The sequence below is a fragment of the Ambystoma mexicanum genome, chromosome 4q, assembly GCF_040938575.1.
Source record: "Ambystoma mexicanum isolate Mex_15411 chromosome 4q, UKY_AmexF1_1, whole genome shotgun sequence".
NCBI lineage: Eukaryota > Metazoa > Chordata > Amphibia > Caudata > Ambystomatidae > Ambystoma > Ambystoma mexicanum.
In genome coordinates this window covers 17031993-17045912 of record NC_090928.1, presented here as the reverse complement: position 1 = coordinate 17045912, position 13920 = coordinate 17031993, and the positions used below count along the sequence as shown (strand labels likewise).

The 13920-nt window shown below is 41.6% G+C and overlaps 1 protein-coding gene across 5 annotated transcripts in view; it reads right to left on the bottom strand.

The window, feature by feature from the left end:
* VIT (vitrin) overlaps nucleotides 1-13920 on the bottom strand; it is a 2362557-nt gene that overhangs the window by 232940 nt on the left and 2115697 nt on the right. For all 5 annotated transcript variants that reach the window (XM_069607358.1, XM_069607362.1, XM_069607360.1 and 2 more), the window contains one exon: nucleotides 5580-5727. In XM_069607358.1, coding sequence (XP_069463459.1) covers nucleotides 5580-5727 — 148 coding nt within the window. The remainder of the gene's footprint in view (nucleotides 1-5579; nucleotides 5728-13920) is intronic.

Genomic DNA, 13920 nt, shown 5'->3' with positions numbered 1-13920 from the left:
ATCTAATGACCCTCGGTCCTGTAGGGAACAACTTAACACAATAAAAACATGATACAAGGTGTGGATGAAGGCCCACAAAGCTAGCCATATACCTGCAAAATGGCAACTATTCCACATTTGGATTAGAACATATGATACAAAAAATGCCTGGCACATGTTACGATTATTCCGTGCAGAGCCTGAGGCACGGGAAGTTACCGGTGTAGCAGAAGCAGAGTGGGGTAGATTTATTGAGAAACATTATTGATGCCCTGATGAGGTCAGGGAGGCATGCCCAGTCAGTTTAATGACCAATACATTAGTTCAGGCCCATGTGGCCACTTCCGACCTAGAAGGGATGATAAAAAAAGATATAACATCACAGGCCACTGGTCCTGATGGCCTTTGTATTGCGGTCCTTAAAATGTACCCCACCCTTCTGGGCTGCTTTGCAGAAGCACTACTTCCTACACATATGTGAAGTGCGAATCAGGCCTACTTCATGTCGAGAAGCACCATTGGTGCCGATTTTCACACAAGGCTCACAAGCCGATCCAGAGTACTGCGGATTGCTTGCAATGCTAGATTGCAGCTCTAAGCTGTTTGCGGGCCTACTCTTGCAACTGCTGTCGGACTGGGTCCAGAACACACCCCTACTACGACCCCACCAATCAGGTTATCGTAAGGGATTTAACACCTCCCACCACATTTGGATCCTACAAACTCTCCTCTCTGATGCGTACCGCTATTCGGAGGCTCCTCTGAATCTTTGTTTCGTGGATTACAGCGCAGCCTTCAATAGTGTAGTTCACTCTCGTCTATGGAAGAAACTGATTGCATGGGGGATAGATGGTTCCCTGTTGTACTTCTTAAAATCAGTATATGGCGACACCAGTGTAAGAGTAAGACTGTCTCAGGAGGGTGCCCTGACAGGGCACTATCATACCAACATGGGGCTTCAGCAGTGTTGTGCGTTGGCCCCCCTGCTTTATGACCTCTACGTATCCGACCACCTAGATCTAGCTCTAAATTCTGCATCAAATTTTCCACCCCAATTTGGGAAATCTAAAACGGTGTGCCTAATGTTTGCGGATGATGCTGTGATCACGGACAGGGCTGAAATAGGGTTGCAACGATTAATTAATGCATTGTCATCATACTCCAAATTAAATGGCTTAAAAATCAATATTTGCAAGACAAAGACCATGATACATGGGAGGAAGTCTAATGGCAGGAGTCCCTTTACTTTGTTTTTATACAACGTACGGCTGGAATCTGTCCATACATATAAGTAACTCTGTGTTCATATACAGGCCTTCCCGTCCCTGGCGCATTTAGAGGAGTGGATAGTAGCCAGAGCTTGGGGAAAGTGCTTAGCCATTAGGAGGGTGATTTCCCAAAATGGTGGGAGATCTATTAAAGCACTAGTAAAGGCATATAGGGTGTCTATAATTCCTACTATCTTAAATGCATTGGAAGTCTTCCGCCTCAAAGCAGTACATTGGCTGCCGAAGCTCGAGGTGAAAATTCTCCGCTCACTTTTGAATCTTCGAGCGCCGCTCCAGTTGAGGCTCAAAGATTATAACTTGGCCTTCAGTCTCTAATATCCACCTGGAAAACGGCTGCATGTAAATTTTGGGCTGATATAAAATTCTATTGGATCTCCATTGACTCCCTGTTGTACAATACACAAGCACATAGTGACCGCTTATCTAAAGGTTCCTGGTTCAGGGATCTGGAGTTGGTAAGTCACTGTCAAGGCATTAGTTTACCCTGTACTGGAATCTCTGCTATCCCCTTATTTTTGAGTAGCATAAATGGGAAAACTTGTATCTTTGATCACAGCTCCTCCTTGAGCAGACTAGCGGAGAAGCGTAAATACACAGTTTATACACATCAGGGCCTGTTTGGGGATTCCCTATATAAAATATTAAATTACGCCTTGACTACCGACGCTCATACACTTTATCCTCTGATTGCGTTTTGACCTCCTCCCGTTACTAGCAAATACAGAAAGCATGGAGGGGAATCAAAAGAGAGGAACGCATTTGCCGGCTATGTACCACACAAGTAGAAACAGCCCGGCATGTTCTGACCTTTTGTTCTTCCCTTCATGACCTCTATGTAAGGGGATATACTAGATTTGGTAATTATGGCTCTGACCAGTTCTGGAGTGCCCTATTTTTGGCAGAATCGTATGTTACCACGGCTTGGCCTTCCTTGTCTGTGTCAAAGTAAACCCTGTGCACTTGTTTTTCTCGTAATTGATCACTGTCTGAGATGATTGTTAACAATTAAATGTTGATTTTATTTATGTGACTAGCTGTCCCCGGCCACACGTTGCTGTGGCTCAATCTGGTTAAATGGAAAAGAACGAAAAGAGAAAGCGCGTGTTTCTAACATGTTTAATTTCACAATGCTTGTGGGTAGTTTTTAATGGCTCTAGCGGTTCTCCAAGTTGATGCAGTTTAATTTTCCCAGAGGCGCAACACATTCCTTTCGTTTCTCCATTAAATTACAGAGCTTTGAAATAAGGACACACTTCAGTCATGTTATCGATGAGAACATGCCGGCTCAAACTATAATCATCAGCTGGGTTGTACCGGAATGTAAGGTGATTGCAATCGTGTGATTGCTGAGCACGGAGTCGTGTTTGACGCTTATCTGTAGTTTCTCGTTGACGTCTTTCAGCCACTCTCAGCCTGTCGCGTTCATTCTGTTGAGAACGAAGCAGATCTGAAGCTGCAGAACACGATCGCTGTGCTCACAACCGTGCATCCTGAAGTCTGGCTGCACGTCGCTCTGCTGCTTCCTCGACACGTATTTGAGCCATTCTACATCAGAAACATTGAAATGGAATCATAAAATATTTAGTATAGCGTGTGTTGCTTTTACGTCCAACAGATGGCGCTGTTTTTCAGTAAAATATTTAGTATAGCGTGTGTTGCTTCTACGTCCAACAGATGGCGCTGTTTTTCAGAAAAAGCATGTTTTTACCTGTCACAGGTGTGATATCTATGTATAGTAGGTATATAAAAACATTCTAATGCAACGTTGTGTCAAAATTTCAAAGCAATCGGTGAAGAACTTTTGGAGATTTAAGATTTTGAACAAACGAACATTTACATTTTTATTTATATCAATTTTACTGTAGGTTTTGTGTATTGCGGTGTATTGTGTGATTTTAGTGTGATTTTTATTTCTATGTTTTTTCGTATGATATTTGTACTGATTTTATGCTGTGTGCGAAAGGATGGCAAGTGCTTCCTAAATGCACCTAAATTAAAAAAAAAGAAATATATAAATAATGTCCTATCCTCAGGAGAGGTGGTTTGGCGAGCAGACGGACTTCCCTTTTTCCATTTTCCAGGCTCTTCCTACTGCTGGGCTTTGAGGCAATGGTTCTGGCACCTTCACACTGTGTTCTGGGTATGGCCGGGCTACCGCAGGTGGTGAAGCTCTCCTGATTCTGTTTCGGGGCAGGATGGTTGTTTCAGAGGAATAGAGGACCAAGACAACCCAACAGCATGGGGGCCAGTCATGATCAGGAGTGGCAGGTCGAAAATAGAGTCTCAGTGAAGATGGTTACAGCATGTGGAGAGCAGAGCTGACCAATGCAGAGGTGAGGCATGATCCATTCAGGGTCTGGGAAGCCTGCTTGCTAGTGCAGGGTTCTGAAACTAAGGAAGCTGAAGCCTTTACATGGAGGGTCTTGATCAGCTCTAGTGAAGCAGCTGGGCATTAGAATGAGGGGGTGGGTCTAGATGAATCCACCCTTTTGAGTGCAGTTTAGAAGCCGCATTAGGTTGGACTCTGGTGAAGGTAGGGCATGCATGAAGGATCAACAAGTATAAGAGGATGGAGCCTCCCAGTTATTTCAATGTAGAGACTGGCAGTCTCAGTGGCAGTATGACATCTTTAAAGAGTAAAGAGAAGAATAGGGAAGTGGAGGTTAATGATGATGGTGACCTCTCTTCTTTGAGATGGTGACCTCTCTTCTTTGGAAACCCATCCCAAAAAGAAAAAGAAGGGGCACCGGGCCCATAAGAAGGGCAAGATGAAGAAGATCAGAAATGTCAAGGGGTGAGTGTAAGCAATAGTGATACAGGGGCTCTGCAGGAACAAAGGACGACGAAGAAAAGGAGAAAGAATCCCTCATCTACTTCCTCTTCTTCAACTTCATCTTCTTCAGGTTCTAGCACCCCTCCATCTTCCTCTTCTTTATTTTCAGAAGAAGATCCAGGCTCTAAAGGGAAGAATTTGAACAGAGAGTAACCTGCTCTGTGCCAATGATAGCGCCGGTGATTCAGATCACGCTACTGTTCAAGGATGGACAATGATTACACTATGCTTTTGGCAATCGAGCTTATGAAAGGGGAATCTGATCAGCAGATTACCTTTTCTGGGATAGGTGACTTTGTTGTTTCATTAGTTAATAAAAATAAAAAAGGCAGGGCTGCTACACCCTTTGTGAGATGGCAATTCCTCATACTGCTATTAATGGCTGATCAAACCAAATACACCGAAAATTGGAGTCCTGTGCCTGATTTTTCTTTGACAGCTGCGGTTAGGAAAAGACACCATTATGGGTTTGTATACCATAGGAAACAAGAAAGTCTACACATGCCTGCTATGCTTGAGGCTTGCTCCACAAATAACGGATTAGGTATGCCCTATAGGTTCTGAGTCCTCATTAGCCCCTGGATAAAGCAAACTGGTAAAATTCCCAAACAAGACATTTGCATATTTGCTTCTTTCAGTTATCAGGAAGTTGCCCACATGTTGCCCTTTATTATCAGATTCTTGGACCAGGTTGTTCATTAGGATGCCGAGGAATCTTCACAAATAGGTACTCTTTACTAAGTGCCTGACTATCCATTTCTTGCTACAATAAATGCACTTCATAATATAAAGTAAATACTTCACGTTAATAATAAAGACCTATAAATCTTCATGGTGATATGGTAAGGAGATACATTAGAACACCAAAGCTCCCATGTATGTGGCAATACGGCTGATTCTTCAGAGAATGCTATGAACCTTCAGATATACTTAATGAGCAAAACAATAGTTGGAAGAAATGGTAGAGATTGAGCTACAAATTGGATTGATACCATATATAACATAGAAAATATGATAGGGGGTGTTGAGTAATGTATATTTTGTTTGGAAATTGTCATTGATCTAGAATGTCTGAATACCATGATATCAGCAGTGACGACAGGTCTTGATGCCGCAGGTGGGTGATTGATTCGGGAGAAAGAGCTCCTCACATGCAACCTTATCATTTTTCTAAAATTCCTTCTGCCTTTATGACTTTCTCTTTCTACGCCATTCTCTTTCTGTGTAACCACTCTTACTGCCCAACAGTCTGGGTTAGCCCGGTCTTCTGTGAGATAAGGGTGATTCCCTTTTTTCAAATTACCCCTTCTGTGTATTTAAGAATTATTTACTTATTTAAAACAGTCCACGTCATTGAGGAATTGTGGAGATGTACAGATGAAAATTGGTAGATAAAAATATCACTTAGCTCTGAGTAACTTAAGAAATATGGCATTACAGAAGCAAGGAATATTAATTTAGCGGTTGACAACTCTTACCCGTACTGGACAATTCCCATGAGAGGCCCGACAGGACCAACGTGCAGAGCTTGAGCCATCTCATTCAGGAACAGTTTTTGAATCCGAAAACGCCGTTTACCTATGCTCCAGCTTCCATCAATCAAGAATGCCAAATCAATTTTGCAGTCTACAAATTGAAATAGAGAAATGGGTTTGAAGGGTTAGCTTTTTTCAAGCAAATTTTTTTTTCCATCGACTATAATGTTTACAATGACAAATGATTACATTGTGCCCATCGCATATGATTAGACTGTAAAGTAAATCAGTAATTGTAAATGCTTTTACAAGGTTTGCAAGATTTGTCTGTTAGCAGTCATCAGTGTCACGGGCAAGTGGGAGCACATGCATGACTGTCCTCTTAGTTACTTGCTGCAAGGGGTGTAATGTTAGGAGGGGACAAAGGTGGTTGTGCTTCTGAACTTTTGTAGCACTGTTAATGCCGCCCACACCCTAACTTTATCATGACTGCATTTAGTTAACATGCATTGGCAAAGCCAGCAGTTTTGGTTTTGTATAAGCATGGGCAAGTACTAACAAACCATTGGATTACAACGCCTGGAAAATTGTGTAACTGAGCCTACGGTAGCTGTGCATGACAAATTGCTATGAACAAGTCAAAACCGTTGGCTTTGCCAATGCTTGTTGTTAATAGGACTTCAGATGTAAGGATAAACATAGTGCTTATACATCAAGAGGTTAAAGGCACTCTTGGTTAAGGCATTTTTATTACACTATTAGCATATTTAAAATAAATAATATTTATAGATGCAATAAAGCAATGAACTCTCAGAATACGTTTTTGAAATAACTATCTATCTCCTATGGGTTTGAAAAAACAAGAAAATACATTCTCTCTGTAAGTAAAATAGACTTTCAGCAAAAAAATCACTCATGCACAGCGCCACTTTGAGGTAATCAGTGGTAGTTCACCTAGCGATAAGAGCCACACAGCAATTAATTTGGGTATGCAAATTATCTGAAAAGCTTGCTTTTTGTTCTATTTAAGCACATAATTATTTTATTATTTGTTTTATTTGGCATTTTATAGTAAAAAAGTACTTTTCACACTAAAACATCACATAAATGAATATTTAAAAAAACATGGATTAATATCAGCACAATAATATAAATACAATAACAAAATGAATAGTTTAACAAGTACTAGCTCCTAAAAAGTGCTCTCACTGTTGATAATTCCAATTCCTCACCTGAGTTTAAATAAAAACCATATTAATTTGTACAATTTCATTTTCTACAGTGTCTTGAGTAGAGCCATCGCTACCTCCCATAAGTTATTTAAGGCTATAATTATCGTGGTAGTGTCCCCAGGCATACATCTGCCCCAAAGGAAGGGCATTTCCATAGTGCTGTTATTGTATACCAATGTACACAACAACTCAAAACATTCCTTTTTTTAGCTTTGGACGTTGAGTAAGGATATGTCTAAGACTTTCAGTTGTGTTAACGTTTAGGCAGAGTGGACAGACTCTCTTATCATGTGGTATTTTCAAGCGGGGACCTACCTCAGCTAAACAGGGCAGTTGGTTAAATCTAACTAACATAAAAAATCTCAACGATGGACACTGACCCTTTAATAAGTAGGGTTGAGACTTACCAAATATGTAAGATTGTTGTACGGCTTCTTGGATTGAAACATATTTCACCGCCCATTCGAGATTGGCACAAAAGCCTCATCTATAAGCACTCTTGCATAATTGACATATGTGTGTCCACAGATAATTCCAACACCCATTCTATTTTTGGTGTGAAACTATCATGTTCGTTATTTGGCCAATTCAATTTTCTGTTACCCTCATTGCTTAATTCTTCTCTCAGCAATGAGAAGAAAGGTATATCGATATGTTTCCTAATTTTGAGCCACACATACATTTTTCTAATCTCCAACATACACTGGAATTAGGGTTAACCTCCCTGATGACTAATTATGCTAAGTGGAACACTGTTGGTTATGCCCCAACCCTGTCTTAGTATGGAACCTTCAAAGTGACCAAGCCAATTACTATCTGGGGATTCCCAAGCTTCAAGTCCATAAAGGATCGTTGGGACCACACTTTGTTTGTAGATCATCAGAAGCCTACTAATGCTGAATCCTGCATGGGTGTGTGTATATAGCACATTATCGCTCCCAGCTTCCTATGAGCTCCCAATTCAATCGAATCCTTCAAGTCCCATTCAAATCGCTTTTCTGAAATGAGTGAGTCCAAATATGTATAAAAAGTGCACCTTTCCATTACAGAGTTCCCCATCCTAATGTCTAATAGAAGCAATGACTTTTCAGTACTTAAGGTCATTATATTTGTTTTCTTCATCAAGTATTCTAGTAATTTGGCCATAGGACTTTTAAGACAAATTAAAGTATGGTCCATAATAATGATATCATCAGCATACGATTATAGACAGATATGAACTGCACTACAGTAGATAGCTAGATTTTTACATTTCCCCAATTCTACAGGGAGATTGGCCATATATAGGTTAAAAAGCAGGGAGACCAGCAGACACCCCTGCTTTAATCCTCTATTGGTGCAAATGTATTTGGTAAATTTACCAGACTCATCTAGACGGACACTGACAGTTGTATCCTAATATATTTGCAAAGCATGTTCAGGAGACCCTTGGCTATTCCCCAGTCTGAAAGCTTAGACCACAGTTTGGCTCTGTTCACGCTGTCAAAGGCCTTGTTGTAGTACACGTAAATAACATATAGAGGGGGTCCTCTGCCCACTTTGTTGTATAGAGTTGAGCAATTGCTCCGAAAACTGATCTGTGTGAAATAAAGAATACCTGTTTTCTAGTCCATTGTAGATGGTCCTCAGTAATATAGTAGTAAAGACCCTGCTGGAAACATCCAGCATAGCCAACAAGCGGTAATTTATAGGATTATCTCTAGGTACAGCTTTAAACATAGGTATCAATTACAATAATTTCCAAGAGCTAGGTATTCTATTTATTTCTATAATGTGTCTAAAATAGTCCAAAAAGATGGCCACCCAAGTACAAGGGTCATCCTTAATAATTAAGTTAGTTTGGCCATCTGGACCATGTGTTTCAGATCTTTTAAGGGCCCTTCTTAATGCTTCAATATCCTCTTTGTTATCATTTCTCATTGGGGATCTCCCACTAGTCATTTTGGGGTACAAAATAAACTTCAGATACATGTGTCTCCCACTTATTCACTGTAACGCTGTTTATTAAGGCTATATTAGGTCTATCCACAGTACTATTTAACAGCGATCAGAACTTTTAAGTATCCTTGCTAGTATTCTAAGCATATTCTGCGATTATTTTGTTGGTATACACGCATTTCACTGCAGTATTTTTCATTGCGTGTTTTATCATTGCTGTTTTTATTTCGAAAAAAACTCATCGTTTTTTTTTTGTGGGGGGTTAAAAAATTGAATATATGGTTGTGGGTGTAAGGGAATAAAAAAAAAAAGGCTGGCTTCGGGGGTAACCCCCCAAAAAACAAAAAAAACAAGTTTTTCAACACCCTATACCTAGACCACAATAGGCGATTACCTATTTATTGAAATCGCACCTTCCAAACATGTTTCTGGTGTGGCCACCTGGGTACTAATGGTTACTTTCAGGATGGCATGGTCTCTATAGTTGGTACTATTTACTGACATCTCAGTTATTCTTCCAATACCACAAGAATGTGACCCTAGTATGCAAAGAGCTAACGACCAATGACTTTCCTAATTTTTAGACTTGTATAGTGGAAAACAAATGAACCTTTAGACACGTAAATAATGTTTCTGTGACATAGTGTTAAACTGACTTGATGAAAAATGATTTTAATAAATACAATTAGTAACCCAGCGAGAGACAATCAGAAGGCAAGAGCCATTCTGATTGGCTCTCGCCAGGTCCCTACCTGGCCGGGAATCCCTTCATCGGGATTCCACGGCCTTTGTTCCCGGCGGGGGGCGTGGCAGCCCCTCAGCCAATGAGGCTCGAAGCGGGGCCATCTCCGCTCCGAGCCTCCCCGCGGCTGAGAGGCTGCCTTCGCCCCCCGCCGGGGACTCGTGTAAGGAATTTTTTTTTTCTAAATCCCCTCCCCCCCCCCCCTACCTTCTTGTACCTGCGTCCCCGGCGGTGGACGAGGAAAGCCTACAGCCGTGTGGAGACTTGGAGCGGGACCATCCCCGCTCCGCGCCTCCACACGGCTGGAGGCTTCCCTCGTTCCCCGCCGGGGACGCAGGTACGTTTTTATTTTTTTTTCTCCCCCATCCCACTCCCGCCCTCCAAACCCCACTTACCTTATTTTTGATCCTTTTTCGGGTGCGGGTGCGCTGGGAACACTTGTGTTCCCAGCGCGTCCGCTCCCGATGCCTGCCATGGAAAGGGAAAACGGACTCTGTTTTCCCTTTCCATGGCGGCGGCCATTTTCTTGGTCGGTTTTTTTTCTCCTGAAACGCCGCAGCGCCGAAACGCTGCAGCGTTTCAGGACAAACAAAATAGCTTTTAGTGCCCCAGTCACGCAATTTTTCGCTCGGGTCCTTACCTATGGGCCCTGGGGCATTACCTGAGACGGTAATGCCCCCGACGCTTGGGTTCTATTGCTTAAGTAACACATAAGCATCAAATGGCAAACATTACATTACAGTGAACATATCAGCACCAAGAAAAAAACACGTCAGTTTCTGGAGTATTAATCAATAACTCGTTCACCAACAGCCAAACATTTTTCAAAGTGAACAGGACCCTTACTATTCTGTAGTAGAGAATCTACAGTGCCATACTGCTCTGAAATTGGCAAGTCAGGTCCTCAAGAACTCCCTGGGACCATCAGACTTATTGGATTACCAGCCGTCTCCATTAATTCGTGGTTAGTTGTATTCTCGTCTGCCTTTGACGTGCAATGAATGCACTGTCCGGTTATTCTTCCCCAGTTAGCAATATCCACAAATACATAGTCATGGATCGCCCGTTTAGTTCCCATGTGCCATGTAGGCATGTAGAACCCTTTGCACGACTACTGATCATATACATCCCATGGCATGCTATAAATTGCATCAATTCCGCACCTACTTCATACCCCTTAGTGATAGCCAAATTAGCTACCGGAATGGCCATGTCTCCACACCTGAATTATTCATTGCCATATCTGATGCCACAATGGACAATAAAGACACCAGCAATTACCATCAGTAATCTGCTATTTCCACAATCATTTGTCACCCTTGGTTCTGCAAGCACTTTCAGAATTAGTCCATAGGGCGAATTGTATACATAAATAATTAACATATTCTATGTTGCTGTAAAACGAATCCTAGCCACTAATATGTGTGGGATATCATAAATCAGTTAAACTTTCTCACATTTAAAATAATTATTTAGGGCAATTATCAGGTCTCCTTTTGGTCGGCACTTGGGCCCCTAACCACTATGCTAAACCCATCCCGGTACAATGGGGTTCTCAACCATGTTTCCTGCAACAATATAACATCAACACCTGTAAAACCCTTTGAGGTGAGGAAATTCAATAAATGCTTATGTCCTCTAGCATTCTATGTCAGGATGTGAAGGTAATCTTTGTGCAGGATCCATGCCCTCTCAGCGATGGCCTACCAATTATGTCTCTCTAATTTAGTATCATATCTGTTGTCTGCCACCCCCGTTTATTGCATGTGATTTTTAGTTAAGGATAATTCTCTAGATGTTTGTCTTTAGCCTCTTCACACTTATGTATATCAGAACCCATTTTTAAGAAAGTATTAAAATGTCTGAATATAAATGACCCCTTTTAGAAGAGTAACAATTAATTATTAATAGCGTTATTAATTGTAAGGGGCGTCCCTAATTTCAACATAGTCTATATGCTTTCCGGAACCAAGTACAACAGGGATAAAAAGCTATTACTATTGATAGCCCCTACCTCCTCTGGATCTAAAACATCCTGTATTATAAGTGAGGTACTGTTATTTGTGACCCTATTGTCATCTGTAAGCTTGGGCTGACTGTCTTTATTCCCATTGCTCGTAGGCTTTTGCTGAATAGACTTTGAAGCGTACTCCATAACAAGATCTTCCATCACTTAGGATGAGGAAACATGGCCGTGGTCTGCTTCTAGATTTGTACTAAAGCTGGCCTGTGAGATTTGGGGGCTGTCCTCCTTTGTATGCTGCTCCTCAATATTTTACGAGGAAGTGGAGTTCAATGTATGTTGTATTAACCACCATTCAAGTTGTTTCTATTTTTACTTTTTGCCAATTTTTTCTTTTTCCCCTTACCACTTGCGTAGGGGGTTGCTGGTTAGTTTTTTCAATCGCCATAAGGACTAAATACAGCAGTTCAATGTCAGCTTGGCGCTTTTGTTGCTCAATGCACCTTCTTTTCCCTGCTTTTTTTTTAACAAGCTCTTTCCTTTTTTCCCTTCCATGTTTTCCCTTTTTGTCCTATGACCAAGGCAGAGGAATTTACTAAAACTGGCAGGGATCCGTTCTGTTCAGGTGAATTATATCCTGCCTTCTCTATAATGGTAGTTTCATGCATCACAGCTATGGAGTCCAAATTCAATTCCCTTATGACCTGAGCCTCATTTCCTGATAGGGTCACCTCTGGGGTGTTCACCCTCTCCTGCTCACTGCAAGGTTGGTTAATGCTCTGTTTAGTGGGGAACTGTTCTTCCAGTCAGTTTGATTATTGATGTTTGAGTGTATTCTGTATCTCAATCCATCTCAGAGTATTGCTACCCTGTCTTAAAGATCTGAGTATTAGATACACGGGTTCATGTGGTAGCAGAGAGATGATGGTTAAAGATCCATCAACATAGTAAGCTCTAGGGTCCCGGAATTATCGGATGTCCTCCGCCATTTAGCTGGAGCAACGTAAAGCTCCCTGTGGATAGCAGTCTTTAGTGGTAAAAAAACCTTGCAAGGACATGTGGGACAGGTCCCTCGTTTTCAGGGGGAATCCCATCCCGATTTCTACAGGAAGCTGAGCGAACCGAAGGTTGAAGCGGCCGCTGAGGAGGAGACGATCTTGAGGGCTGAGAGTCGAAAACACGAATGGTGAGTAGATTGAGAGAGATAGCAAACGATGAATGAGCATTGAATGTGGGGAAAGTGGTAACGGGATAATGGGTAAAGTGTAACGGAGGGTTGGTTGGTGTATTAATATTTTTGTTGAAGGACGATGAGCATCATAGTTTGAGATATATGGACGAGGAGCGATCCATATGATCAACCCAAGACCTTCGCCAAGGGGCGTTAAGGAGGAGTTATTTTAGAGCCCAAGTGGACAACTAGGCTATGAGCCGACCAAGGGTCACTAAAAAAAAAGCTTCTACTCTGATCTGAGTTATTTAGGGGCAAAGAGAGTAGCTAAAGGAGCGTAGGCTGAGATTTATGTTGAGGCCAGCCAGTCTGTCTATATGTATTGTATGTTATGTATCTTGTATGTGGTGAAGAAATTATGAAATATGAAATATTGAAGGACGGAAAAGCAATAGATTGTGGTAAAAGGACTACAAAGCTTTTATTATTTATTTAATTAATTGATGATGTTCATTGAATAGATAGATTGAAGAAAAGTGAAACAGAGGTTTTGAGCTGCGACGATTGGTGCACGCTCATATTATGCTATTTTTCTGAAAAAGTATTTATCCTTGTAAAATACGCTAAGTATTGACGGTCAAGTGTCACTAGTCATGAAGGAGGATATTACTCCGCTTACACACTTGTACAGACAGTTACCGAAACATGCACCCAAACTCAAGCAATATAGTGCAGAATGGGTAAAGGGCACAGCAGACACAATGTTAATGACATGGCCACAAGGGGGATCACTTTCTAAAGCACTTTTACCGCATATGACGGCCTATTTGCACGCAGCATATACAGGGAAAAAGTTAGAAAATGAAGTTAGAAAAGAGGTTAGCGAGCTTAGAGCTCTGAAAAATGTACCAGTGTAAAGAGGGGGGTGTCAAGCCTTCTGCTCCTCCCACCACACCTGAAGTAAACAGTGATAGTACGAAAGATGAAGGAGTATATCCATTAAGAGAGCTTAAGGCAGCGACAGGGTATAGCAATCCGATACATAAGTTGCTTGCGTTTAGCAGTGACGAGAGCCCAGAAAAGACTCCAGAGAGGGACATAATCCCTAAAGATCGCACGGGACAAGGAGAGAAGTGATCAACCCGCTATGTCTCTATATATAGAGAGAGAAATAAAGAGATGGAAAGGAGAGAAGGATAAAGCTGACAAGGTAGCGCTCGAAAAGAACGAATGGATGGGCGGTCAGATATTGCTCAAACTTGATGGGAAGAGCATTGAGGTAGAAAAGCAAAGAGAAG